The sequence below is a fragment of the Excalfactoria chinensis genome, chromosome 15 (assembly GCF_039878825.1).
Source record: "Excalfactoria chinensis isolate bCotChi1 chromosome 15, bCotChi1.hap2, whole genome shotgun sequence".
NCBI lineage: Eukaryota > Metazoa > Chordata > Aves > Galliformes > Phasianidae > Excalfactoria > Excalfactoria chinensis.
The window spans coordinates 7,413,163-7,440,983 of NC_092839.1; the positions used below are offsets into that span (position 1 = coordinate 7,413,163).

At 50.8% G+C, this 27,821-nt stretch overlaps 1 protein-coding gene across 3 annotated transcripts in view; it reads right to left on the reverse strand.

The window, feature by feature from the left end:
* The window catches only part of LAMA5 (laminin subunit alpha 5), a 77,189-nt gene that overhangs the window by 14,044 nt on the left and 35,324 nt on the right, over nt 1-27,821 (reverse strand). Inside the window, exons 7-44 of one of the 3 annotated variants that reach the window (XM_072349792.1) lie at nt 24,567-24,682; nt 23,602-23,720; nt 22,997-23,087; nt 22,429-22,563; nt 22,018-22,080; nt 20,597-20,737; nt 20,102-20,239; nt 19,568-19,702; nt 18,991-19,125; nt 17,338-17,475; nt 17,108-17,160; nt 16,809-16,908; nt 16,247-16,299; nt 15,741-15,846; nt 14,996-15,095; nt 14,598-14,754; nt 12,382-12,511; nt 9,908-10,050; nt 9,700-9,806; nt 8,877-9,030; nt 8,036-8,196; nt 7,369-7,477; nt 6,788-6,885; nt 6,073-6,274; nt 5,632-5,758; nt 5,285-5,424; nt 4,502-4,617; nt 4,037-4,248; nt 3,730-3,934; nt 3,368-3,512; nt 2,845-2,985; nt 2,312-2,473; nt 2,087-2,188; nt 1,920-2,003; nt 1,369-1,599; nt 726-839; nt 321-448; nt 58-138 (exon numbers count right to left, since the gene is read on the reverse strand). In XM_072349792.1, coding sequence (XP_072205893.1) covers nt 58-138; nt 321-448; nt 726-839; nt 1,369-1,599; nt 1,920-2,003; nt 2,087-2,188; nt 2,312-2,473; nt 2,845-2,985; nt 3,368-3,512; nt 3,730-3,934; nt 4,037-4,248; nt 4,502-4,617; nt 5,285-5,424; nt 5,632-5,758; nt 6,073-6,274; nt 6,788-6,885; nt 7,369-7,477; nt 8,036-8,196; nt 8,877-9,030; nt 9,700-9,806; nt 9,908-10,050; nt 12,382-12,511; nt 14,598-14,754; nt 14,996-15,095; nt 15,741-15,846; nt 16,247-16,299; nt 16,809-16,908; nt 17,108-17,160; nt 17,338-17,475; nt 18,991-19,125; nt 19,568-19,702; nt 20,102-20,239; nt 20,597-20,737; nt 22,018-22,080; nt 22,429-22,563; nt 22,997-23,087; nt 23,602-23,720; nt 24,567-24,682 — 4,872 coding nt within the window. Of the gene's footprint in view, nt 1-57; nt 139-320; nt 449-725; nt 840-1,368; nt 1,600-1,919; nt 2,004-2,086; nt 2,189-2,311; nt 2,474-2,844; nt 2,986-3,367; nt 3,513-3,729; nt 3,935-4,036; nt 4,249-4,501; nt 4,618-5,284; nt 5,425-5,631; nt 5,759-6,072; nt 6,275-6,787; nt 6,886-7,368; nt 7,478-8,035; nt 8,197-8,876; nt 9,031-9,699; nt 9,807-9,907; nt 10,051-12,381; nt 12,512-12,798; nt 12,938-14,597; nt 14,755-14,995; nt 15,096-15,740; nt 15,847-16,246; nt 16,300-16,808; nt 16,909-17,107; nt 17,161-17,337; nt 17,476-18,990; nt 19,126-19,567; nt 19,703-20,101; nt 20,240-20,596; nt 20,738-22,017; nt 22,081-22,428; nt 22,564-22,996; nt 23,088-23,601; nt 23,721-24,566; nt 24,683-27,821 lie in introns of all 3 variants that reach the window. The other 2 variants (XM_072349791.1, XM_072349790.1) reach the window with 2 other exon arrangements.

The window sequence follows — 27,821 nt, forward strand, 5'->3', positions numbered from 1 at the left end:
CTGCATGGGACTACCATGGGGCTGTGGACCAAGAAACAGAGGTGCCATCCTCCTTACCGCTCACAGTTGGGTCCAGCGTAGCCAGGCTTGCAGAGGCACTGTGTATTGGAGCCCTTGTGCACACAACCAATGGCGAAACTGAAACAACAAGGAGTGAATGGGAAAGTGCAGCTACCACCTGAGGTGGTGCCAAGGCACTGACACCATGGTGTGGGCTGCTAGGGAGCAGGCGTGGGTCCACAGACAAGGCTGGCACTGGGACATCCCCAGGGCCAAACCAGTTCTCTGACATGGGGACAATCCCATTCAAGGGTGCTCACTTGTTGGAGGCAACAGAAAGAGGACACGGACATCCGACACACTGCAGGCTCCCGTCAGCGTTGTGGCTGCCCACATAGCCATCCTTGCACTGCTCACAGTGATCTCCCTCTGTGTTGTGCTGGCAGTTCTGCAAGGACAAGGCATGCTGCAGGCTCAGCACCACCAGCAGGAAATACCCCCATCATGTATCTGGATACCGCAGTCCCTCTTCTTTCCCAGAACTATCTTCTACCTGACCCTGAGTGGAGAACATCCCCCAAATGGCACATGCAGCTAAAGCTCTAATTCAATCATGGTCCCACTGGCCCAGTTTGCATCTGAAGAGTATTTTAAATCCCACATTACAGACTCCAAACTCCAGCTTTCCAGCTCCAAAATGCCATGCTGTCTCACTGTTTACTTACAAGGCATATCCCAGACCCTGGCAGGCACTGGTCTGAGTGGCCATTGCAATGACATGGGATGCATTTCCCCAGAAATAGCCCCTTGGTGTCCCTGTAGTAACCTGGAGCACATTCCTGAGGGGAGAGCAGAAGGAGATGTGAAAAACAGCCTGAAACATTCAGGCAAAGCAAACAGACCCATGACACAATTCCCACTGGGCTGTATTGAAGGAGAAGAGATTAAAAGCAACAAAGATTTTCTATTCCTCATCAGTAAGAGATAATTGGCCAGGCAGAGGACATCCTCCAAGGTCTCAAGGCACAAACTTGAATCAGGTCTTCAACAAATATCCCCATTATGCCCCTTCCAAGAGGCCAGATGTAGCTGGCACACATCCCCCAGGTGTGCTGTGCTGTAGCAGGAGGGAAGCTGTGAGCAGGTCTGCATGGGGGAGTTTGGGAGATGCTGTTCCTTCCTCAGGAACAACCTGAGCTGTGATCAAAGCTAAAACCCTCAGGAGGTTGGCCTGGAAGCAAACTGTGTGGCACCACTGCTCTGCACAGCGATCCAAACCCCTCAAGACTGCCATGTGCACCAAGCATGAGGGGTGTCTGTCAGCAGCTGTTCAGCTGCCCTCTGAGTGCGAGCTCCTCTTGCCCCTACCTGGCAGGAGTCACCCAGGTAGTTAGCTGGGCAAAAGCACAACTCCACGTTGCTTGCGGGGACACCTGTAGCTGTATCCGTTGCAATCTCCAGGGCCACACGACGCAGGGACACGGAGGAGGAGAGCTGGGAGAAGAGTGCCCGGATCTGCAGCTGCTCCAGGTTTGCCAGCACCATCATGAGCTCCTCTCTTGATACAGGGTTGTGTGTCTCCGTGTGCCTGAAGTTACTCTAGAGGGGAAAGATCTGACATTACTGGCAAGAAGGACAAACCCTTATTTTATTTCATCCAGTTCAACCTTCAGCTCCCTTTGCACAGGAAAAGCAGTTCTTGGATTTTCAACAGCCAGTTCTGCTGCAAAAATCATCAAAAATCACAGAATTTCCCAAGTTGGAAGGGACCCACAAAGATCATCAAATCCAACTCCTGGCTCCACACAGGACCATCCAAAAACTACTGAGCTCAAAGCAATGCTCTCTTCTGCCTACAGGCCAGTCATTTCCTTTCAGGAGCACCTGAGCACGTGGTACATTTCAGTGTGCTAACTCACCTCCACCAGCTGCAGCTGGCCTTCATGTACCTCCCCTGGGGAAGGGTAGGAGCCTTCCAGAAACATGATGCTCATCTGATTTCCCTGAGAAAAGCAAGGAAGGCATTGGTCACCACCTCGCCCTGCTCACGTTAGCAGGAGGTACTGGTGAACTGCTCGGGCTGCACCTTCAGGATCACATCTGGACGGGACTCCATGGGAATGAAGACATCACCCCTCCGTGGGTCAGAGTGAAGCTCGTAGCGCAGGTGGCCGCCATAGGAGGAAACCTAAGGAAGAGCCAAGTTGCATCAGCTGCTACCTGTGACCTGAGTCAGAGCTGTCCATGATCAACCAGAGAGTGGAGTCAGGGATGTGCAGGACTGCTGGTCCAGCTGCCACCGTACTCTTACCCGGTCCCCAAGGTAGGAGCTGGGTGCAACCCAGTAGAGCTCCTGATAGGCATCCAGGAGGTTCTTGAGATCAGCACGGAGCAGCTGCTCCTGCAGGCTCAGGGCTGTTGGCACCTCCTGGTGGTCGCTGCTCATCAAGAGCCAGCCATTCATGTCGATGAACTGTGGGGAAAATCAAGCATACATGTTTCTCCCCTTGTGCTCTGGAGGATCTACAGAAGGCATCTGGATGCTAATGCTGAGAAGAGCAATTCTCAGTGCAGCTGAAAAGATGCCAGCAGGGTCACAACATCACACACATCCTGATGAAGCCACTGGAAAATTGAGCACCACCCTTTCCTGGCATAATCCCCAAATGCCATCCATGACTTTCAACCCCATGAGACTCCAGAAACCAGGAAAAGGGGCTGAAAATGGGAGATGGGCATAGCAGGACAAGGATAACACTCCTCACACCTTAACTTCCAGCAGGGTAAGACTAGTGCACAATGAAGACCCAAGACAGGAGCACAGCCACGCTGCTGGTCTCTCACCTCAGCTCGGTACTTCACAGCACTGCGGCAGCGGTTGGTGGCACCAAAGCAGAAACACTTGGTGCATCCCTTGGGGTTGCTGGCATCCAAAGAAAACGTCCCCAGGCGGCACTGGTCACACCTCGGGCCCTCCACATTTTCCTGGAAGGTATGCAAAGCTCAGTATTGTTAAAGGCTCCTTGCTGGGCCTTAGCAGAGGGCAGAGATGGCTCTAGGAGTTATCAAGCCCAACAAGGTGTGACACTGATAGACACAGGAGAAGGATTCAGTGGGCTGACAGCTTTACCTGCACCATTCTCTGACAACAGGGCTCGTTTCAGGCTGCCTGACTGCCCACAGACAGCCTGGTGAGTGAGCCCTGGCAGCCAGGAAAGATGGGGAGAAGCCTGTCAGGGTGTCCTGAGCCCCACAGCCCAGCAGGCATCAAACACCCGCAGCCTCAAGGTTAAACCAATTGTACAGCCAGAGCAAGGAGACTCGAGCCAAGCACAAATGCATGACATGAAGGCACTGGAGGACTGACCTTGCAGTGACACTGCCCTGTCACCGGGTCACACACGCTTGCTTCAGTGCCATCAGGATGGCAGTCACACCGCCGACAGCTGGGGTAGTGGTAGTAGCCAGGGGCACAGAGGTCACACCGTCGCCCGATTACATTGGGCTTGCACCTGAGCAGGATGCAAAAGATGCAGCATTAGAAACCTATGTTTTATGCTGCTGCATTTGCAAAGCTTCATCCATGCTGGGAGGCACACAGTGCTAACAAGGATTTCCCTGTCATTCCCTGCATGTTTCCTCCCTGCACCCTTCTAGTGTTCCCAGTCATCCCAGCAGCAATCAGAGATACTGCCAGCTGTGCCCTAAAAAGGGACGGGGCTTCCTCACTTGCACTGCCCGCTGTCCACATCGCAGCCAAGCTCTGTCAGCTCCTGCACTCCAGGCTGAGAGCAATTGCAGTCCTCACAGCCAATGAGGGGATGGCAACCAAAGGTCTGGGGCTCACAGACAACACATTCTGGCTTCAGGGTATGAGGAGGACAGATGCACTGCCCCGTCACCTCATCACAGAGACGTGTCCCACAGTCACAGGCTGCAAGAGACAAAAAGGAGGCGCGTTTGGAAAAGCAAGAGCCATGCAACCCAAGGAAGGCACAGTGCTGCAGAAAGCAAGGCAGGAGACAGGACAACTTACGCCTGCAGTTGGGGAAGCCCCAATAGCCGGTGGCGCAGCGGGAGCACTCTCGCCCGATGACATTAGACTTGCAGGGACACTGCCCACCAAAGGGCTCACACTGGCTGCCCCGTGCCCCTGCCTCGTGGCACTGACAGGGCTGTGCCCCATTGTTGTAGAAGAGGGACAGCGAGATGGCGGAGTCACGGCAAAACCTTGATGATGTGCTGGGACTGCAGAGGAAGGCAGGAGGAAACGTCACACAGCCTCTCCACCTCCCCAAAACCCAGCAGGGTCTCGTATCAGCATGTGCTAATTTGGTGGGATGGAGAGCATCCCCAAACACCCTCAGGTTTGGTCACCACATAAGGGAAGTATTAAACAAGAGACCTCCCCACAATCCCTGCAAAAAGAACATGTTTTTGCTCCCTGAGGAGTGTGCAGCCCCCATACAGCACAGCAACCATCCAAAGCCAAGTGCCTCACTTGATGTAGAAGCTGTTAATGCCGCAGCTGCTAATGAAGTCATAAGACTTGTCCAGGGGTTCCTCCTGCAGGTACTGAGAGCTGTAGCTGTCCTCTGGCACCACAAGGATGTAATCCTGCAGAGGACAAGATGGGTGAGCCAGGCTCTTTATCTGAGCTGATGAATGCAATCCAAAAGGAGCTCACTCAGAAGTCCAGTTACATCTTTAATTTCTCAGTAGCTCATCCCTCACAGGACATAATATAACACATAGAGGTGCCTGAGTACTGGAAAGAGCAGGGGCCACCTCTTTGTTGTGGTCTATCCATAAGGCTCCCTCTGCTCTAATGCTCCACATGAGGAATAACTCAAATGCACCAGCAGAATACCCTAAAAGGAGAGCACTGGCTGTGCTTCAACACAGAGCAGGCACCTGCTGTCATCTTAAACTCCCAGACATGAAGACACGTGAGTTCCTGTTCTGCCTTTCAGATATTTACCCAGATTTTGGTCAGTGCAGGTCTGTTGCCCAAGGTTTCTGCCTTGTTTTGGTGTCAAAACCACACAGCAAAGGATAACCATCACATACAGGTCCTGCTCCTGTGGATCCTGCCCTCAGTTCTACAACACTAATGCTGTAGACTTCACCTTTCTAAGCTGTCTCAGGAACTGACAGATGATGGGAAACATTCTTATGGTGACACAGCCACAGAAATCCCCAAGGATGAAGTCCAGCACTATTGGAGCCATGTGGCTGGAGCCTGGTCCAACATGCCCCAGGAGCTGCCCAAGGAAACACTCACCAACCACAGCTGCTTGCCCTCTGGCACTCGAACAACCACCATCAGATCATTGTCAGTAACATCCAGGACAATCTGGTCCTCAGCAACTACCAGGCTCCGGCACCCGTAGGCATGTGGGCAGAAAGTAGCATTGGTCTGACCTGAAAAAGCAAATCTATTGGTCCCACATTTCCCTTGGAGTACCCATCACACCCTTCTGGTTTCAAAGAGTCAAGTCAGTCTTTCTTCACGTTTGCCATCCTTGGGGAACCCACCACAAAGAGCCTTTGGCATGAAAAGCTTTCTGGGGTTCCTCTTTGAGGGCTTCTGCCCACCAGCAGATTTCCCTGGAACCCAGCCCATCTCACCTTGCCAGATGCGCCCACCGTTGATCAACACTTCCACAGGGAAGGTGGGATGGTTGGGTTGGTAGTAGTGTAGAACAAAAGCGTAGCGCCCCAAGTTCTGAATCCGACTGTTAAACACAACAGCAGCCTGGCCCCAAACACAAAAACAGAGTCAAAAAACCCCCCACATCTGTGATTTTTGCCCCAATTTCCCAACTGTCCCGTATCAGTCAGACTTCTGGTGAATCCACCTCCCAAGCTCCCCACTCTTCTTCCCCTTAATGGTATCACCTGCAAAGCTGCCCCTGGGAGCCCAGAGAACCAAGCAGGGTAGAATGGAGGTAAGACAGAGGAGCCCATGGGAATTACAGCTTCAGAGGCAGGGTTCAAGTCTTGGTTAAATTCCAAGAGCTACAGAAGAAAGAAGGAAAAATCCAGCCCACCGCACACCGATGCTGCTACCTGTGGTGGCTGTAGAAGGATGAGCTCTATGGTGGAGTCCATTGCTGTGGGAGGCCGAGGTGCAGGCTCCAGTGGGACCCCAGCTGGAGCCACATGGACAGCCTGAGCCAGAGGGACTTCAGGGGCAAGAGGCAGAGCCTGGCCCCCCTCCAAAACGACTGACTGGGAAAGCTTTAGGAACCTTGAGGGAATGCAGGAGCTGCTGCAAGAGGAGACAATGGGATGCAAAGAGAGAGACTTTGGGGATCCTGGCAGGAAAAGCACACCCTGTAATGCATGGCAGATGACAAAGCATGACTGATGAGGGAGAGCTTCTTACTGGGACCTGCAGCTCTGTGACAGTAAGGACAAAAACCTCGCAGAGGCTAATTGCTGTACATATATTATACATATATGTCAAGAGTACAGCAAGTACCACTTGCTGTATGCAAGCAAGGACAAGAAAGCTTATTCATGGTGACAGCTCAGTACCTGCCACAGGAAGCAGCATGGAGCCCAGGGATGGGGCCAGCAGCCTGGCTTCCAGCCCTTATTCCAGCATCACCTGCTTGGTGGATGTGGACAAGGTGCTTCACCTCAGCCTCCTATGCCACTCATTTCTTTTAGCTGGGTCAAAAACTTAAAAGGCTGCAAAACTGAGGGAAGTGGGCAAGCAACTCTTTTGAGTTACAGCCACATTCACACTAAAATCCTGATGATCTTGAGACTCTCTTACCTATTGGATGAGAACATGCCATGGACACTGATGCAATGCACCTTCGGCTCAACAAACTCCATGGTGAACTGCTCAGCAGGAACAAGGTACACTTTGTGCTGCCATGCATGGAAAGGAGACACCCGGTTAAACAACAGCCTCTGGGAACCTACAGTGGCTTCCAAGTCCACCAGCAGTGCACCATCCCCTCATCAGACACTGGCTAACACATAGCAGGTCACACCTATTTCCTGTCCCTTCTTCCCTGGTACAAGCCCTGAAGTGTTTAGGAGCTCCACTTCAATCCCTATCTATGCAACCATGAATGCCAGCAGGTAAAGTGGGAAGAAGCACCGTCACGTTGCTGTAGAGCTCCTTCCACAAAGAGCAGCTTCCTGTCAGCATCTTCTCCCAAACCCAAGTCCTGTGATCTATTTTAAAACATGCTGCTGAGCACGCTCTGCACCTTGGACTGCACATGACATGGATGGAGATCCAGCACCCAGCCCAACCAGAACCAGAACGCCCTTCTGCCAGTCAAGTACTGCTCCCATCTCTCCTCCTCGTAACCTGCAAACAGCAACCCTCACAGGGAGCCTCACCAGGAAGAAGTCAGCCAGGTCAGCGATGAACCGAATCGTGGCCTCCGAGGTAAGTTCAAAAGTTGCCAGTCTGCTCTGGGAATCCACAGCAACCCCTCGACAAAGGAAACTGTGAGACAAATATAGATTTTGAGGCCAGCCTTGAGCAGAGTTGTGACACATTTCTTGTCTCGCCAGCTATATGTCCTGGAGGCATTTAGACAAAGTCCCTGTAAATCTTTTGATGCCTTTTCTGGCAGGTTTCCCAAGGACAACTCAGACATTTGTTTCCCACTGCAAAGTCTGCAGCCTGAAGTCAGACACTTCTATAGTTAGGGGCATGGTTTGACCTTCACCAGTGGCTCCGATAAACCTTCTTGTAGGTCATTCCCCAAACCAGGGCCCCTACCAATGTACCCAGTTGTAAATGGGAGCAATAGGCCACTTGGCAGAGGTATTACAAAACTACATTGGCACGATAATGTGCCAGGATGCCACGCAGCTCCCAGGAGCAATCAGTCAGTAAAATCCATGCCCAGTTAGAATGAGTTTGGACACGCGCAGCTTAGATATACAACACTGCAGCATTGCTTTGTTTATGTGATAAGGCAGAAAAAGCTCAACCAAGGAAGTCTGCCCTAGCCAGGTCACAGGGGGACTGAACTTACTCTCTCAGAGCTCACCATACCTGTAGACACACGGGTAGAAGGTGAACGTGCCCTGCTGCATGGCTAAGTGCGGCGAGCTGACGGCAACACCCACCAGATGCAAAGCATTGGGGTTGGCATACTCCACCACCAACACATATTTTCCAGGTCGGGCAATAGGCAGCGACAGTTGGACTTCCACCTGGAGAACAGAGACACAGCTGGAGGAGGGAGCTCCTGTCCCACCCCCCATAGCAAGTACATGTGATGCCTGTGTTACAACAAATCCCCTACAGCAAGCACTGGAGTTTGCACCCCACTGCTGTTTGCACCCTTCATGGGAAAAGATACACTATGGCACCCATTTGTGGCATTTCAAGTGATCATGAATTAAAAGGTGCTCACAGCTCTGGTCCTCAAATCAACCTCTCCTTGTCCCTGTGCAGCAGCTGCTCCTGAATGAAACAGGGCAGAATGAGCCATACTCAGAAGAACGTGCTACTTGTTTGCATGGGGTGATTTGTTCCAGCTTTACACCTTGAGGTTTGTGTTCAGGTGTTTGTAGAGTGTCTTCGCTTCTGTTACCTGCATGCTGTAGGCTCTCAGGGAACACTCTAAGGATACAAGCCAAGGCTGCGGGGGACTTAGGGATGATGCAACAACTCTTAGCACATACCATGCATGTCTTTGTAAGCTGTTTGCATGCAAGACACTGCTTTTGGTCTTGAGCAACAGGGCATGTAAGCACACGGCTCCAAAACTGATGGACTAACTAACTTGGGTGCAGCATCCTTCTGTTAACCTGCCCAGGTTTGTGCAAAGCACCAGACAGTGCAGAGATGACTGCCACCATGCAAGGGATGAAACAGAAGTGCTACTCACATCGTTGCCGCTGCACATCGCCATCCAGGGATGGGAAGGGGTGAGCTGCTCCATGGGACAGCCTCTGGGTAACCGGTTGTCCAGCCTGCACACTGCACCAACCCCTGCCACAGCAGGGAAGCCATCCAGAGACAGGTACTTATACAAGAGGCAGCTAAAAGCATTAAGAATTTGAAAAGAGCTGTTGTTACATAACAATTGTAAGAGCCGAGGGCATCCATGAGGACTGTGAAGCCCAAAGAAGCATCTCTGGTTACTGTGGTGCAAGACCATGTGTTACAGGACCAGCAAGGACAGTCAGAACAAAAAACTTCTCCCCTTGCAGTGTGCTTTACACTGGGGAGTGCTGCTATAGCAGAGGGGATGGGTGATGCCCAGAACCCACCCAACCTCCCTACCAGCTTGGACAGAGGGGTCCTGTGCAGCACAAGCAGATGCACTGAGATGCTCTAAGAACTGACCAGACTCTGCCCATTCATTTTTAATAGTCCAGCAAGCACTAACTTGTAGCCATTTTCCAGCATTACTGACTGACGTATACGACACTGGGAATGCATCCTAGCATAGGAAAGGGCTATGGTCTTACTGTGTTAGTTCTCCAGAGCCTGTAAGAACACACAGATTGACTGCCATGGATGAGGTGACCTGTGCATTGACTTTCTGGGACAGTGCAGGCTCAGCAGACTTTATCAACCATGGCAAGTGCTCCACAAAGCTGTTTTACTGCATCCAAACCCTCACTGAAAGTACGCTGTATATTTTTCTTAACTCCAGGCCAAGATGAGCTGAGTCCCACATGGCACAAAGATACAGAGATTCTTACTTCTGGGTGGCTTGCTCTGGGGCTGGCTGGTATGTACATGGATCCGTGACCTTTAGCTGCAGTATTGGAGCTTCATAGTATGAGCTGGGTAGCAAAACCAGATAGTCCTAGGCAGAGAAAAAGGAGAGTTAGTTCCATGTAGGACACTTGCCCCTGCAGAGCTGCTGAAGCTCCTCATGGTGGAGGGAACATAGGGGCTGGTCCTTACCAGCAGCACACCCTCTGCTTCAACAATCAGAGACCAGGTGTTGGGGTTGAGTACGAAGGGCTCCCCAAAGCTGTTCTGGGGGACGGTGACAAAGGCTGGCTCTGTGCTGGGAGCAAAGACAATCTGCTTGCTCTGCTCTGTACCTGGAGTGGGAGGGACAAGAGGCTGTGAAGGCACTGAGGAGGGGACGAAAAACCTGGGGCTGCAAATCAGAGGCTGCACTCAGGAGAGCAGCTCTGTAGCACAGCAGGGAGCGCTGGGCTGCTGCTGTCTTGGTGCTGCTGTTAAGATGCACCACAATCCCACACTGACCCATAATGGAGACATCTGCTCTGAATCTTCTGAGTAGCTTAACAGGAGAAAAATATTAAAATCAATGTAATCCTTAACATTAATCCACAGCTCTCACAGTGTGCTGTGCATACCTGGACTGCAAAGCTCAGAGTATTATATGCCAAAGAGCATTCACTCATTTGTGAAGAATTTTTTCTAGGAGACAAAAAGAATTGCCCAGATACATTTTTCCTTAGCGATATTCTGATCCCAAGTCCACAGGCAAATTAACTGCTTTCTCATAGACTCTCAGACTCCCAGTCTGAGCTCCTGTTCTTCTTGTCAGCTATAGACTGAGCTAATAATAATGATTTTAACCGACAGGAGTGCAGCTAAATGGCTCCTTGGCTCAGCTGACACATTTCTGTAACCATTCTATTCATTAACTCTGGATGAAAAAACAGCAGAGCATCTAGAAGCAGACTGTGCCTGCCCAGCAGTCTCAGGAGGGTTTTTAAGCACATGGTTAAGAGGGATTCACTGAGTATGGCTGCATGGGGAGCAGATGACATGAAGAAGTGGAGAATGCCACACGCTGACTGTCTTGGTATGGTACATGGACATCAAGGCAAATTGCAGAAGATCAGAAGCTAAAGCAAGGGCTTTTGCTGCTGTTGGGAAGAGTCAGCCTCTTCTCGTGTGTGCTAGATCTGCAACAGCCTGGCTTCAGCTGGGGCCAAGCTCTCACTTTCACAGATGGGAAGCAGAGGTGAGGATGTGAGCAATGAAGAGACTTCCCTGAATAGGTCACGGGGCAGATTTCTTGACGAGCTGAAGTTTGAGAGGACTCCTTTGAGAGATTACACAACTCAAACTCAGACAGGTTGTGGAGGTGGAGTGGGAAGAACTGGCCAGTAAACCATATGCTTGGAAAAGGCTTCCCTTTTCACAAGCCACACCTTGCTTGTCTTCTTCAAGCAGAGAGAGATTAAATGGTCAAATACGACCTTTTATCTTCTTTCCAGGCTGCTTGTCCTTTACCACTCGCCCATTCCACCCAGGCAGAAGGTGGCCCAGCATTTCTCAGGGCAATTTGGTCTATGAAGGAAGCCGCTCTCCTGGATCCCTTTGCTGGTGTAGCAGTCTGGCAGTTTGCCTTTCAACACTAAAAAAATCAAATGCTGCTTCTGAGCAAGGAGAGAAGCACATCATGGGGTAAATAAGCTCTGCTGCTGGGCAGGAAAGTTCAAATACTTCCTGACCTTCTGTGGGATCCTCAAGCATGAGCTTCAGTCATACTTCTCCTGGCTTTCTGCTGTGTAATATGGCTGGCCTTAAAATTACCAGCTATTTTTCCTCTCAAAAAAAATAAAAATAAAAAAAATCTTGGCATTTCAAACGTTGTATATCAAATCAAAGGCAAAACACCTTCTATGTCAACTCATGAGAGAGAACAGAACTTCACATATGGATAAATTAATCTGCTGATGTCAACAACCTCATAATGTGCAAGCACAGCAGGATAACGTGGCTGTATGGTTGACAGAGGCAAAATCAATCAGCCAGCTGTGCCCTAGGGTACTTGCATGGCTTCAGGTCTGTACCCACTCAATTCTGCTCACACAGATTCCCAACATAATTGATGCCCAGGTCTCTAGGATTGTTCAGCCACCTTTTAGTGGCTCTTCTTCCTCTTCAGCAACTTGCAATAACATGCAATTTCAAGTCATATCCAAAGCCTGTGATGCCATCATCCTGGTCTAGGAGATGCACAAAGCAAGGATAAGCTTGCACACATTAGAGTAGCTGCCAAGACTATGTCCAGCTGCCAAAGTTTGGATCCCATTGCCAGCACTTGGCAGGTTCTGGTTTTGTGGATACTCAGCTCAGTTCTGTCTGGAGCACTGGGATGACTCTGCCCCTTGCTGGAGAGACTGTAACTAGTTGTACAGCAGCCTTATCCAACAATAGTCTGACTGATAACAGTCCTCAGTGTGTAGCCCCAAAACTGGAGACCAGCTTTCTACTGCTGTGTTGAATAAAGGAGGCTATAGGCTCAAATCAGCCTTTGAGTTGGAAGGGCAGGTCTAACAGGTAAAGCCATATGGAAGTGTCTTCTGAAAAGGATGATGTAGAAGGTTGCCTGGAATGGGGAGGAGGTGGCGATGGTGCAGGGGAGCAGAGCAGTCTGGGATCCTTACCTCTCCTTCGTGGCTGATAAGCTGTAATTTTGCCATATACAGTGGCCCCTCCTGAATTAATATACCTCAGGATGACATGGAACAGATAGAGCTCTGCCTCCTTCACGTTTACAGTGACTCTGATTTTATTCTGCAAAAAGCAAAAAAGCACATGGGGCACACGTCACTGGGAGGCCAGCTCCTGGCCACTCACCTGCTCTGCAGGGGAGCCTCACCCACCTGCCTACCTGCCTGCCTGCCTGTCTCTCTTTCCCCTCCCCACCATCCCAGGGCACGGCACTGGCCAGCCACCTGGGATGGGCACACTCAGGATGGACACACCTGGGACGGTCACACCTCAGACAGGAGAAGGGGCAGAGGAGCAGCGCTGCAGCGTGGGATGCTCTGAGTTAGTCTAGAAGTGAAAAATGCACTTACAGTTGCCACAAATATTAAACTTTCCTTCCTCAACGACCGAGACCCTCCCTTCAACACTGGCGGACCCCCGGCTGACGTAGCGGAAGACGAGGCGGAAGAGGTCGGGGGAGGTCACATTGAGAGTCACCACTACCTTGGGCTGGTGGGAGAGAGAAAGGGGAGAGAAGCAGAGCACACCTTCAATTACCTCCACCGCTGACAGCCACCAGCCCAAGCGCAGCCGCTTGGCTCACTGCTCCCAAAGCGACATGCCACAGCGCAAGGAGAAGACAAGCACCCTGGCCCTACAGCCCCAGCATGGGCACCTCACAACATCATCTCCTCCAGGGCTGCCTGCAGAGCACACATAAGCTGCCTGTGGGAAGGGGTGGGAAGCCTCTGACCACGTCTGGAAGGTTCTCTGGCACAGCAGGATTGTTCAGCTAGCCTGGTACACATGGCAAGTCAGAGGAGAGGTTTTAAGAAATCCATGCTTTTCTTATCTAGATAATGCTCTCGGGCTTTGTGACATAACCAGCTAGCAGGTAGCAAATGCTGAAGCCACTGCTCTTGCACTTCCACATCTCTGATAACATGCCTACAGACAAGGCTGAAAATGGAGATCATTCCTCATCTCCAGGAAACTGCAAGGCTAAGATCCACTGGTGCTGAGGGAATGTGCCACTGAGTGCATCAGTCTCCACCTATCTGGATATTAAACAGATGCTGTGGGTCCTACTCATTTTAAAGAGATCTAAACACCTGCCTGGATACCCCTCAGCTTATGGTGGAAAGCAGGGGGCATGCCTGGGGAGACTCCTCAGGAGGGTTGTGGTCCTGGGAGCTGCAGCTATACACCCACAGGAGAGCAAACTGGAAAGACCTTGTAGAATGCAAACTACAGGAGAGAACTGCCAGCAGAAAGCCACGAGCTTGCCCTTCTATCAAGGTCTATTTCTACCTCGGTGCCAACGCTGGATGCAAAACAAAGTCAAGAGCTTGAGCATGAGCATCATCCTTAAATTTAAGGCTAGAGTTTTCTCAAGGAAACCTACAGTAGTTTGCTGCCTAGCTCCTAAGTACAAATCCAATGGAAAAGAGTCAACACTTCTGGCCTCTCTGTTATTTCTCTTAAGTTTGAAAAAAAGGGAAGAAAACTGAAAGTATGCACACCAGAATAATGAACCTTAAACAGGACAAGACTGCCAGAGAATGTCTGCCCTGCATTCCATCCCCAAACACACATACAGGTGACACTGCAGCAGGTGCCATGCAGAAGAAGAATTCAATGAGAAATAAGAGTCAACAGATGAAACAGCTTCATCTCTGGGGCTTAGACAATTCCAGGTTAGTGTAAGTTATAGTTATGGCAAACCATCTATCAGCAAGAGCCGAGGCTGAGGTCTAAGCTGAATAGGGCAGCAAAGAATCTGCTTTATTTTTGGAAAAGGGTGAGAAGGTTACGTGGAAAGTTGCAAGAAAGAGCAGAGTCAGAGGAAACAGCCACAAGGAAACCCTGAGACAGTGTTTATAGACATCCCTGTAAGCAATCACCAAGCGACCACCTCTGTCTAACCGGATTAGGATGTCAGGGGACTCCCAGTTTAGGATCTTTCCCCTCATCAGTCTATGCTGTCCCCAGAACTACAGGAAATACCTCCACAAACAGGCTATAGATATACACAGTGCTGTTTATGCTGGCTGTCACGTGGCTCTGAGAATCGCTTGGGATAACAGATGTGTGCCAAAAGCACGACAGCTTTCTGCTGGCTGCATCCTCCCTAAGGGGAGCTGGGCTGGGCTGGAGCCACCCAGTATACCTGGATGGAGGACATCTGTGCGTATCCTCGCCAGCTGAAGCCCTCAAACTCCAGCGGGTTGTAGCCGAAGCGCACAGCCCGGCCAGCTGGTGTGGTCCCTTCCTCCAGTTCAAATTTCAGGTGGTGGAGGTCAGGGAAATAATGGTCCCGCATGGGTCTGGGGAAGAGAAAGGAGCACCGTTAGTTTCATCCGGAGGGAAAGGCTCTGGACTCACCCAGCTCACCCCCCCAACCCCTTCAGCCCTTTGAGGTGCTACTTTCAGACACTTCACACCTCCACTGTGGGCAGGAGGACACCTCAGCCAACACATGGCCGCCATCCCAACAACTAGGTCCCCATGCAGGACACACCAGCCCCAAGGGACGGGCACGAAGCAGGGTCCCAAGGTGCATCTTACTGAGTGCAGGTGGGCCCACGTGTGTTCTGCCGGCAGCGGCAGGCTCCGCTCCGCTCCTCGCAGGACGGCCCCAGCGACCCGCCGACATCGCAGCGGCAGCCTGTGGGCAGGAAGTGCCTGTTTACATTCCCGCCACGCTAACGAGCTCCTGGTCCCTAATCAAAGGCGCACCCCAGCGGGTGGGGAGGCCGGGGCCACTATTTTTATTCCATTGTATCCGTTTTCATATTGGCGCCGGCCCCACTTGGATCAGCTCCTCTTCCACCTCAGCGCTGAGATATTTGCAGACGGTTGACGGCTGCAGGAGGAACAAGGCCTGCAAGCCCTCACAGCCAGGCAGTGCACCGCAGTGGCCTTGTTCCCTCTTCCCAACCCTTCCGGGACCGTGTGGGCTGGCCAACGGCGGCCGGATCTCCTCCTTCCCCTATTCCCATGGTCATGATGGAGAGCAGCCAACCCCACGTATCCATGTCCACCTGCTCCCAACAGGCAGAAGGGGTACAGCTTCGAGGACAAGACCACTGGGCTCCCATCCCTCAGCTTTATGGATCTTTGTCCACCAGTGGTAAAAGCATGAATTTGGGTCTCCAGATACCCAGTAAGATCCTGTACGTGTTCTAGGTCATGGTGGGACATGTGCTGCTTCTCTCCAAGGCCAGCAGTCAGTTGAGGTACACAGATGCTTGCTGCAGTACCAGCCCATGTGCTCCCTTTCCTTCACCCGACAAGTCAGAGGGGGACTCACCTTGGCAGCCAAAGTAATTTGCGTTCTCCATACTGAAGTAGCCATCTTTGCACGCTGAGCAGAACTGGCCACAGGTGTTCGGTTTGCAGAAACACTGCCCATTGCCCTAGGAGAGAGGAGGGATGGGAGCTAATTCCCTCTCATTGCTCCTCGTGGCTGAACCATTACTCAGCTATGTGGGTTCTAGTCAGAGGTGCTGGAGGAACATTGTGAATTTCATGCTTCCTGTGTGTGGGTGGGCCAGATAAGGGCCAGATAAGTGCAACTGCCCAAAAACGCAGGCAAACAAAAATCCAGGCATCCTGGGCCAGACCAAGAAATATTTAGGTGCCTAATTTATGACAGGTCTTAATCTTACATCGTCATGCAAGCACAGATTGTGGTGCGACCTTTGAGAGTTCAGCGTCAGGATGGGAGTCTCCAGCAGCTGCTTGGAGAGAGAGCTGAAACACACCCAATACAGCACAGATCCAGAGGTGCCTGGAGACAGAGAGGAGCAAACCCACCTGCTGACACTCTGCGATTCCACTGATGGTGCCTTTGGTCTCACACTTGCAGCCTGGAGAGGAGGAGTTGAACAAGAAAGTCAGACGAGCAGTCAGCACCTGAGAAGAAGCCTGACGGGTGAACATTACCCACCACACCAGAGGACACTGCCTGAGATAACAGGACCTGGGAGCTGGTCGTGTAGAGAGTAGGACTGCACAAGGGCTTGCTCTTCATTTTAGACAGTTACCATTTCAGATGCAACTGCCAAAGACATTTGACTTCTCTTTACACTGGGCCATGAAAGTCTAAGTGTGCAAGGTCTTCAGTGAGGACTGAGAATGGTACAACTCATTGCACAAGCTCTGTGTTCCAGCCCAAGTGAAAAGCTCCAGACTCAAGCCTTTCCCCCCTCCACGAGGTGTCCCAGATGCCTCCAGCACTGACATACCCCATGGTAAGAAGGAAGGGAAGGTATCACTTCCATCCAACAGTGGTGGTCCCCACTGTCTTGAGTTTGAATCTTGTACAATTATAGCATGGAAAGAACTTTTTGGGGCTCTGCATTTGCCATTTCCTTACTTGTGCAGCCATAAGGGTTATCTGGAGTCAGGTTCCAGTACAAGGGCTTGCATCTGTCACAAGCTGGGCCTTCAACATATGCCCGACATGCACAGGAGCCCTGGAGAAATGGAGGAGAAAAGAGCAGGTGAGAATTTGCATAACAGTGGCTGAACATAGTGTCTGCTACCCCAAGGTGAGCAACGTTTGCTTCCAGAACCGTTCTTTAGGCCCAAGTAAGAAAAAGAGGGATCATGCAAAGTAAATAAATAAACAAAACGGCCTTTAGAGGTTGGGCAGGTTCATCTGATGATACTCACTGGGGCCAGCGAGGGATCTGCAGTCACTAACCCAGCTGGGTTACAGGAGCCCACTAGAAAAGAGAAGCACAAGGAGGGATTTATAAAGAGACAACTCACATCTTGATTGCTCCTCAAAGCAGTTACTTCTTCCCGGACAAAGCTGTTAGGGAACGACATCCCATTTACCAGCATCACACCATGTCCAGGACCCCAAGGTCCCTGCCCCAGGAGGAGAAGGGAGTCACTACCTTCACAGTGTGGAAATCCATAGGCGCCCGGTACGCAGCTGTCACAGCGCAGCCCTGTCACTTTGGGCCGGCAGCTGCACTGCCCCGTCTCCTGGTCACACGTGCTGTGCAAAGAGCCCTCCCTGGAGCACTGGCAGGCTGCAAAAGAGGGGAGAGGAACTGCTGGGCTTGCAGGACACAGAGACTCCTGCATTCAAGGCCTCCTTCCAGCGCAACCTCTTTTGTCTGCCTGACCTTCACCATCACTGAAGTAGTCAAAAACAGGTTATAAATAACAAATGCACTCATTCTTTGATCTAGTTTAAAAAATATATATATATCTTTTAAGAAAACAATGTTCTCACATTTTTTATCAGAGCCATTCACGCACATTTATGTGTTTTTCAGAGGCAGGAGGAGAAGTTTTGGTTAAAGAAAAGGGGAATGTGTGATCTCATTCCAAACAGACCAGCAACCAACAACCGATCCGCAAAAGCTGATTTGCACCCAGATTCCAAGGAGCAATACTCAGCCATGATGCATTGCAGGCAGCCGGTCTGCAGCGCAGCACCACGCACAGCCATGGCACTGCTGGGAACAAGGGCAGAGTGACGGCTCTGTGCTTCCTGCACAACCTGCCTCCTGCAAACCACACAGCGATCCCGCTGCCCTATCACATGAAAGGTCAGCAAGCTGCTGGGGAGCTGCCCCTGCCCTCCTGGCACAGCTAGCACTCCTCATTTCCCTGCTCTGATGCCAAGGGGGACATGGATACAGCAAAGCACTGTTAATGAAACAACAGGTTTTTTTAAAAGCCAGGTTTTCCTCTTCTTTTCCTGCCACGACTCCTCTACACCTCTGCAATCTGGATACAGCTTCAGGAGAGGGAAAAAAAAACGACTACTGAACTCCTATGAGACCGTTTCAGCCATGCCTCCAGCCTCTTCAAAGGCATATTGCCGACATCAGCAGTTGCAAGGAGTGCTCTGCCAGCTGGCTTCAGCTCAGGCATCTACATTTAGTATGGTGCAAGAGGGTGATGATGCTCTTTTGTTGCTTCAGGGAAATGGTATCGCAGATTATTTTTTAATGAGCGGTAAATTCTTGCTGGGAGACATAAGAATACATCTGGCTTCCAGTCAGGCTGCCTACAGGAGGGAGATGGGGACACTGCCCAGAGCTGGAGAAGGCCATTCAGAGTAACCAGAGCTCAGCCCTGACACCAGCAGGAGTGATGCAGTGCCCAGGGAAATCACTGGAAAGCTCTCTCCTTGAATTTGGGGCTGACATGAAACCCCAAATCCTGTTCTTTCAGACAGGGAGTCTGAACCTATTCATTATCCACTGGTCTGTTTCAGAGGCCATATAACCACTCTGAATTTTACTTCCAACCCAGCCAGGCAGACCTGAGCTGCTGCTGTTAGTGACAACAAGCTTGGAGAGACAAAACTGCACAGCCTCTGGGGAAGCATTCCTTAGAGATGTCTCCTCATTACAAAGCATGCCTATCTGATGAGATAGCCAGGTGAACTGTGCACAAGAGAATTGATTCCTGCTGTAAGAGCCAGTTATATTCATATATAACCCCTGGAGCTGCATTACAGAAAGGGAAACCATTACTAAGCCAGTAACAGCAGCTATTCCCCTTCCATCCCTGAGATCCTGGTTACTCACGTGTGCAGCTGGGGTACCCGTAGAAGCCCAGGGCACACTGGTTGCAGGTGTGCCCTGCAAAATTCACATGGCATCGACACTGGCCAGCTGGGCTGCAGTTGTTGTCCACAGCACCTCGGGAGTCACAGGAGCAAGCTGGAAGAGCAAGACTCCAATGAAACACCTGAACCACGGCCAAGCACTACTGGTCTGAACTGTCAGTCAGTCCCACAGGGTTTGGTTATTTATATCAAAAATGAATTCATTTCTTAATTCCACGGAGAGATGGGGAATAGTTTCATTTAGAGTCACAGCCATAACCAGGAAAATGCCCCTGAGAGGTGGTGAATTTCTTTTAACAGTCTATTCAATGCTCCTTCAGCAAGTTATTGCACTAAAACATATGTCCAACCCATCAGTTTAATGCTTTCGTTGCCCTCTTTTTCAATGCTTTAATTAAAAATGTATTAAAAAAAATAATACTAGACATTAACTATAGTGTATGGAGCAAACAGCTCCCCTGACAGATGTTTTGGGGAGTCAGAGCACCCTGACATGAGGCCATTCCCATCCCTTTGCTGCTGCAGCGGGTCCTTACCATAGCAGTGGGGGTAGGAGTGGTGCCCGGAGCTGCACTGCTCACACCGTGGCCCTGCAAATTCAGCCCTGCAGAAACACCTCCCAGAGGAGTCGCAGCCTCCTGGCAGAGTCCCAACAGCACTGCAGCCACACACTGCAACAGAGGGAAAACACCTGCTGAGTTCCAGGAGCAAAGCTTGTGGCACAACGAGGCTTTTTCTGAGGCTCTTGAACAGCCACGTAAGCTTTCAAGCTGTTGATCTCTGCCCATTTTTGCATGTCTTCCAAGATGCCCACACAGCCACTTTCTAGTCTTCCTCCAAAATCCTACCAGAAGACACTGGCTTTGCTATTATATCTACTCTACAGCTGGCAAAGGCACACTGCTGTTCTCACACTAACAGCCATTGTGCCACCCTTGTCTTTTGCTCATCTTTGGGCATCTCTTCTATCTGTAAGCAAGGCAGAGATCATCTTAGATCGCTTCTGCCAGCACAAGAGGACCGGCTGCACACATGGAACCCACCCAGCCCTGGGGAGCACAGATACTCACACTGGCACAGGGGGTAGTTGAAGTAGCCGGGAGCACATTGATCACACAAGTGCCCTTCAAACCCTGTTCGACACAGGCACTGTCCTGTCTCACTGTCACAGGTGCCATCGTACTGACCGGGGCCAGAGCACTGGCAGGCTGGAAAGCAAGAAGAGCACTAGTTAATAAACAGCTTCTTAGCGTCTTCCCCTCCTAAGAAAGGAACCAAACTGCTGCTTCCTTTGGGCTGGAAACTGGAGAAACCACAGGGGACAGAGCTGACAGCAAGTATGCCCAGCCCAGAGCTCATATCCATATGAAATTTCTCAACAGCCCCCCAGGGCTGGGAGGACACTTGAGGGTCACAGCTGGGTGGAAAATACCAGCAGAAGTCCTGGGAATTTGTCACTTGGAAGTGAGGCTGGAGAATTCCTCTCTGCAGAATGAACAGAGGGTGGGGAAAAGCAGGGAGGTGAGCAGGGAGAGGCGTGGGGCTGCTAAACCTGAGTCACTCACGCTGGCAGAGGGGTCCATAGTGGCCTGGAGTGCACTGGTCACAGTGTGTGCCCTGGAAGTTGGGTTTGCACACGCACATCCCCACCCGAGGGTCCTTGCGGCAGGCATTGCCTTCTGTTCCACCAGCATAGCAGTCACAGTCTGCAGAGGAGACACGCAAAAGGCAACAACGTGAAGAGGACAAAAGATGAGATCGGCTGTCAGTTGATCTCTGTTGCTTGGCAGAGGTCCATAAGGACAGAAAAGAGGATGCAATGCAAGAAAACAGCTCACAAGGTTGTCCCCTAATAACCTCCGTATCAGATGCAAAGGTTTTAACCAAAGCCTGCTTAGGCGAGCAGCACAGCTGGCTCATGGGCTCACAGGATGGCTGGGAAACCTCAGCATCAAACAGCGTGCAAGGTGCTGGTCTGGCAGCAGGGCAATGCACAGAGCAGATAAACGCTGTCTGCACAGCTCTCTAAGGGCTGATTTGGCGCAGTACTGCCCACGTGCTGTGCACAAATTACCAGATTTCAGCTACCAACGGTGGGGCTTTGGCTTTTTTCCTGCTGAATCCAAGTCCTTCTGCCTGTCAGGGCCCTCATCCAGCTCAGCAACAGCATGGGTGATGGGCTGGGGGAGGGAAGAGCAAAACTTGTCCAGCAAGCAGAGGGAGGGGGAGGCAGGGAAATAAGAAGGGAAGTGAGAAATTCCAGTTCAGGAAAGAAAAACCTTCCTGGAAGATACAGAGTTTAGAATATCAGAAGGAAGGAAAAGGTTATCTGCAGCACACTGGGGAGCATGAGATGGGGGGGGGGGGGGGGGGGGGAACGACGATGACACCGTGGGAAAAGAGAAGAAAAAGGACAAAGGGAGAGATCAGCTGAGAGCAGTGATTGTCAGAGAGGAGGGAGGTGGAGGGGGGCATGGCTAAGAATTCCAAACAACAAGAAACGTGGAGCAAGCAGCTGTCTGCACACACTTCCCAGACACTTGCAGCAGTGCTGCTCATGGCTTTGTGCAGAGGGGCTGTCAGCACAGACCCACTGCATCTTCCAGCCCACAGAGTGCACAGCATGCATGGCAGGACAGGTCTATATCAAAACCCAAAGGCTGAGATCGGGGAGAACACAGCTTGAATTCACAGCCCCTCCATGATCTTAGGGTATTGCTTACATGGAAGCCAGAAGGGAGATTCCCTCACGGTTTGAACCTCAGAAGAAAACACAGTCATGCTCTGAGTTTCCCTGTCTACAACAAGGGGATCATAAAGCTCACTTTCCCCAACCCCTCAGCAGCCTCCTTTCTCAGAACTGCTGAGTGTCAGGCTTGTCTCTTACAACCTACAATCCCTTTAAGCTGAAGACCTGATCTTGCTTTAGAGGGCACGATAATAGCAGGGTAATTGCCAAAGCAGCAAGGAAAATTGCAGTGCTTACTTATTATCTGTCCTGCAGGGAGCACTTGTTCTCCAGTATCGTTATAAGCAAAGGCTGGAACAGCTGCATGGAGAGAGAGACATTGCACAGGTCACCACACCACACCAAAAATCAATTACAGCCACTCTTAACCTGGGCTCCTGAATGATGTCTTTTTCCCTCCTGCACAGGATGTGGGAGATCAAACATCAGACAAATGGGAAGTTCCCAATGACCCTCTGGTTCCGTCCCAACTCACACCAAGCCCAGACCCATTCACATCTATGGGAACCATTCCTGGAACAGGAGTGGTAATGGGGCATGGGATAAAGAGAGAGAACAGCCCCAAACAGGGCCCTGACTGTTCCTGCACCTGTTGAATCTAAGAGGTCCTGGAGTTGAACACTGCATGACCTCGCTTGCTGTACTTACGGTAGCAGTGGGGGAAGTCCAGGTATCCCTCAGCGCAGGCATCGCAGTGCTCCCCAGTGTAATTGGGTTTGCAGTAGCAGCGGCCAGTAAGGTCCTCACAAGTGCCATCGGTGAAGTCGGACTTGCAGTTGCAGCCTACAGAGGGGACAGCAATGGTCATCACAAGCACAACAGGGACACTGCTACAACGCAGAGTCTTCGGAAGAGGCTCCATTAATTCTGCAAACTCTTTCCAAAAATAAGAAGTGTGATTTTGCCTCTTCAGAACAAGTCAGGCTTAGAGGAATTGCTGCCACTGTCCCTGTGTGTGACCACTGTGCGGTCCCAAGGGAAACAACACAGCCCTGACTTGCTCCTGCAGGAGTCCCTGGGTCCCCTGGAGGGGCAGAGGTGGCACTGGAAGGCTCAGGGGAAGGATGCAGGGTAGAACACCACCAGTCACAGCCACTAGACCAAGCTGGGCTCCCCATCGGGACAGACAACCCACTGCTGCCTGGAGATCACAGATACCTGTTCCAGGGTCACCAAGTAAAGGAGGGTGTCTATAAACTGCAGAGATCACACTCACGATAGCAAATGTATGGAGAGTCGATCGGGTGGTCGGGGGAGCGATAATATCCTGGGATACATCTCTCACAGTTAACGCCAGTGGTGTGATGCTGAAAGACAGAGGGTGAGAGCGGCATCAGTTCCTCTGCCTGCAGGAATGGCTTCATGCTCATCTGTCAGATTTCCTGACAGGGTCCAGAGGGAGCGATTTGGGAGCACACAGAAGGCCAAAATCTGATCAAAATTCCATACACTGATTGGAAAGCAAAGCATTTCCTGTGTAAACTCTGCATCCTCCCATAACTCCAGCTTGAGTTCCAGGTTCCTATCTGACCTCAAGCTCATTCTACTTGCTTCAGTTGGTAAAACACCCTGACTGCTCTAGGCTAGGAGGATGGGACTGATCTGCTTTCTCCAGCAAGATGGTACAGCTAAAATATTACTGCCCGGCTGTGCAGTTCTTATTACTGGAGCATATTCCTTTCAACTATGGCAAATAGACCAGATTTCCAGGGGGAGACACTAATTATGATAACAGAGGGTGGGGGCACAGAGCTGAACTCCAGGTGTGACTGCAGAAACAAGCACAAGGATCTGAAGCAGCCTTTTCCAGCACTGTCCTACCTGACAGTCAATGCAAACACCTCCTCCTTCATACTTGTCCTCACGACTTTTGCTGGCTTTGTGACGATCCACCTCTGGGTCATAGTAGCAGTCAAAGGCATGGCCATTGCAATTGCAAGCTGAAAACACAGAGAGGTTGTAGCTAAGTCAGCAGCCCGTGGAGGTCCTGGATCTCAAGACATTAATTCCTCTTGGTGGGTCTGCTGTTGAATGGGTTATGTTTCAATGAGGAAGTACACCTGAACGCATCTGGGGGATCACCCAAACTTTGGGGCCCTAAAGCACAGAAGAAACAGCTCTGCCATAAGGCTGTTTAAAACTGTAAAAAACATAGCAGGCACAAAACCAGGACAAAAGTATGTGCAGGCATGTAGAGACGAGAAATCACCCAGCGCTGGGGCCTCCAGCAGTCTGGTTTAGAGGGCAACATTCTTGCTTCTTTTATTCCACCTGTGAGCTTCAGCAGAGGTGGGGGTGCTGCCTATAGGGCAGTAGGACCCAGCCCTGCCATGCTGCCCTGCCTTTCTATGGGATCATGCGGTGCAGCTACACTCTGAGCTCTGCACTCCCACAGCGGCGCAAATTCCAGCGTCGGCGTTTACCAAAGGTTTCTCCAGACAAATAAAGATGTCCTGTATGTAAACAGACCCAAGTGCAATTCATCTTGCAGACAGAATTGAGCAATGGGACTTGCCTGTGTGAACCCTTGGACACGCAAGAGGAACCGAAACGTGATTAGAATCATAGCCCTGCACAGCTCTCAGGGCGAGCCTCGACTAAACAAAATTAACCACCGTGTAAGCTGTGCTGCAGCTGTGCCAACGAGCTGCACGTCACCCAGCACTGCACACCTCCCAACATGCTGCTTGGGTGAAGGACTTCATTGCGCTGCAATTTCAAGTGTGGTCAGCCTCTGCTCTGTGAAACAGCTGGCAAGAAAGCGGCCAAACCCAAACCTGACTTACGTTGGCATTCGTTGGCACTGTCAGCAGTGGCAGGTTTCCACGGGAACTGGTTGAAGCCAGGGCAGCAGCGGTCACAGGACCCGCCGCAGGTGTTGTGCTGGCAGTCACACTGCAGCCTGCAGGGGACAAGAACAAAGCATGGGGGTTTGTTCTACAAACGTCTTGGAAATAAAGTCTTCTATAACACTGTACCTAATTTTCAGGTTTTTTTAAATTTATTTATTTTCAAAGAGCCAAACAGCTCTTCCAGTGTCACTCACCACCTTCCCCTCCTTCTCCTCCTCTCTTATTGCTTCACTTTTATGTAGTAGAAGAGGCATAGCACAAATCAGCATGCCACATGCTGCACTGTACAGACAAACATGAGGCAGCTGGAGGGGGGGAGCAGGAGGAACCTGAGCTGAAGCAAACCAGCACTTAAGGGAGCTGCATGGTGCAGGGTCAGAGAGATGTCCATGCTACTGTGCAGGGCTGGTGGAAAAGGGATAAATGACAGCCCTGAGCTGCAGAGGAGCACAGAGCCACGTGCAGCCCGTCTACTGCTCCAGGTGTACCTGTGCTTGCAAGAGAGGAAGGCCCCCATGAAATGTGAACTGGGGCTCGGCGGCACAGCAATGGATTTCATCCTGCTTGACCACAGCAGTGATTCATTAACATCAGTGACATCATCCACAAAACTTCCACTTAAGCAGAAGGCAATCCCCATCCAAGACAAATGCTTTCTGTTGTATTAGACTTATGGATAATACAGCATGTTCCAGCTTTTATCTGTGCAATTACTCATTTCCCCTCCGGGCTTGCCTGCCACTCCCATCTCTCCCTCCTCCAATTCAAAAGCAGTGTTTAAAAATAAAAGTATTTTTTTTTAAACATTAGACACAAATGGAGCAGTCATTCTGGGTCAAACACAGAGGTGCAGACACACTTCCCAATGGCTGCAGTCAGTTGTTTTCCACCTAAGTGTATTTTTAAGAACTGAGACCTGCAAGCGTGCATACAGTGAACAGTTAGACAGAGCCATGGGACAGATGGATCCATTTTAATGAGATATGGAATGACAAGAAAGTTTAGGAAACATGGGCAGTACCCCACACTCCAGCACATTTGTTTCAGCCTAAGAAGCTGAGGCAGGAGGTCCTGGCTCTGCTCCCAGCCCCACGGGCAGCCCTCCCCATGCAGATGCCATGAAACGTGCAGCTGCAGTCTCACGATGCCCTGTCCTTACCCACATCCACACGCTGGGCTGCGGCCAGGAGAGTCCAGGCTACAAACCAAGACCCTGTGGGGCTGGCTGGAGCCCACGTGGTAGAAATGAGCTCCAAAGCATTCACTTTCTTCTTCCCTTGTTTCACAAGGAGCCCCACTGGAAGACCAGCCTTGGCCATGCCTCTGTAACAAACCCCTTGCACGCTCCTCACCGGGCTGCACTGCCCAACACCTCCAATGAAACATTTTCTTATCTTTTGTTGTTTTGTGCTTTTTTTTTCATCCCATGGCAGCAGCTGGAGATGACAACTAACCCCACAATACGTATGTGTTAAAAAAGACAGTCACTGAGTCAGGGAACTTATAAACCTGCTAAACAGCACTAATCTCCCTGGCTAGAAGACATGGTTCCAGCCACGCACCCCATCTGAGATGTTTGAAAAGCATTGGTTCAGTTCCCAGAATGCATGAAGATGGCCCTCAATGACTACTCACACTTCAGATGCAGAAGGAACCATTTATTTAGTCTCTGCTGTTCAGAGTTAGCAGTGACCTCTCAGAGAGCTCATCTATCACGGCAGCTTTACTGCACCTTGTGCTGAGTCCACGCTGCTAATGAATTATGGACAAATGTTCGTAAGCTACAATATTTACATGTTTCATTGATGGAATATATACAAGGAAGAAGAGGGAGCAGCTGCATTCACATAGCACACGTATTTCCTGGCCATCCTGCCATAAATATAAAACCACAGCCTTCCACTGGGATTGATGCTCAATAGCCGACAGTATAAACAGTTTTCTAGTAACTGTGTCACAGCTGAGAGTGGCACATGAGTGCTGCAGGATCTGGACTAGGCCAGGACATTAGAATAGTGCAATGGGGAAAAAAATGCCCCTTGCTCTAACTGCTTCTGATTGTACCTGCCACCTACAAAGGGACCCGCAGGCTGCACAAAGGTGCCAACACACCCAGTGCTTCCCTTTCCAAATGGGAAACTGCTCTTCCCAGCATTTTTGTAGCTTCAGGTTCCAAAGGGAGAAAGCATTCCCAAAAGCAGCTGCATGCCAGTGCACAGCTCCTGCCTGGGTCTCCATTTGCAACATGCTGAGTCCTTGATGATGTTTATCTCACTGCTCATAGAGTCTGCCAGCAAAAAGGTCTGTGCTCAATCCTGCGGGTGTTCACCTTCAACCCAAGAAAACTTGACTTCCCTCTGCTAAATTCAGCCCATTTGAGATCAGTGCAAACAGAGATGGTTGTGAAAAGCACAAAGGACTTAAGAGGAGTCTGTAGCTGCCCCCACAGCGTGGGTCCTTGCACATACATGCACACATACATACTGGGACCAGACGTGCTGCCAACACAATGTGTCTGGAAGCACAGCCTCCGTAACTTGGCACTTCAGAGAAGCTGGATAAACATTATCATTTATGGCCAGGAAGTCAGCTCACGAACGTGCTCCATCACATCCCACAATCTTTGCCAAGATTTCTAGCTCACCTCACCTCCACCAAAGTGCTCACCCTGCTTCACTGGGCAACACAAAAACCAGGCATGTGCTTGAAGAGTGAAATTAAGATGAGAGGCAGAGACCTCCCAGACAGACTGAGACATAACTGGGGTTTTTAATAGTGCTGGGCCAAATCAAATTCCTTGTCTCCATCTGCATTTCCTTGCCCTCTTACTGCCATGTCAGTGTCTGAAGGGGCAGGGTGCATGCCAGAGGACACCTCCTCCTCAGATGGGTTGCACTGAGTTCTGGAGGAGTGACACAGTCCTGACAGCTGAAATCAGTAACACAAAGAGATGGTGTGTCCTGAGCCCCAGCTGCCTCTGCAGTGCCTCTTGTCATGTCGGGTTATGGCAGGTGTCACACATTTCTACTGACGGCTCTGTGCTTCTGGTCTTGCCAAAAGGGTGCAAACCAGCATCTTTGTCCCCATGTCTCCCAAAAGGCCTTACAGATGTTATATGCTGACCACACAAAGTTTTCTCCTCCAGGCAAAAGCTATCTGCTCTGGGTGAAATGCAACAGCTGCTTAAAG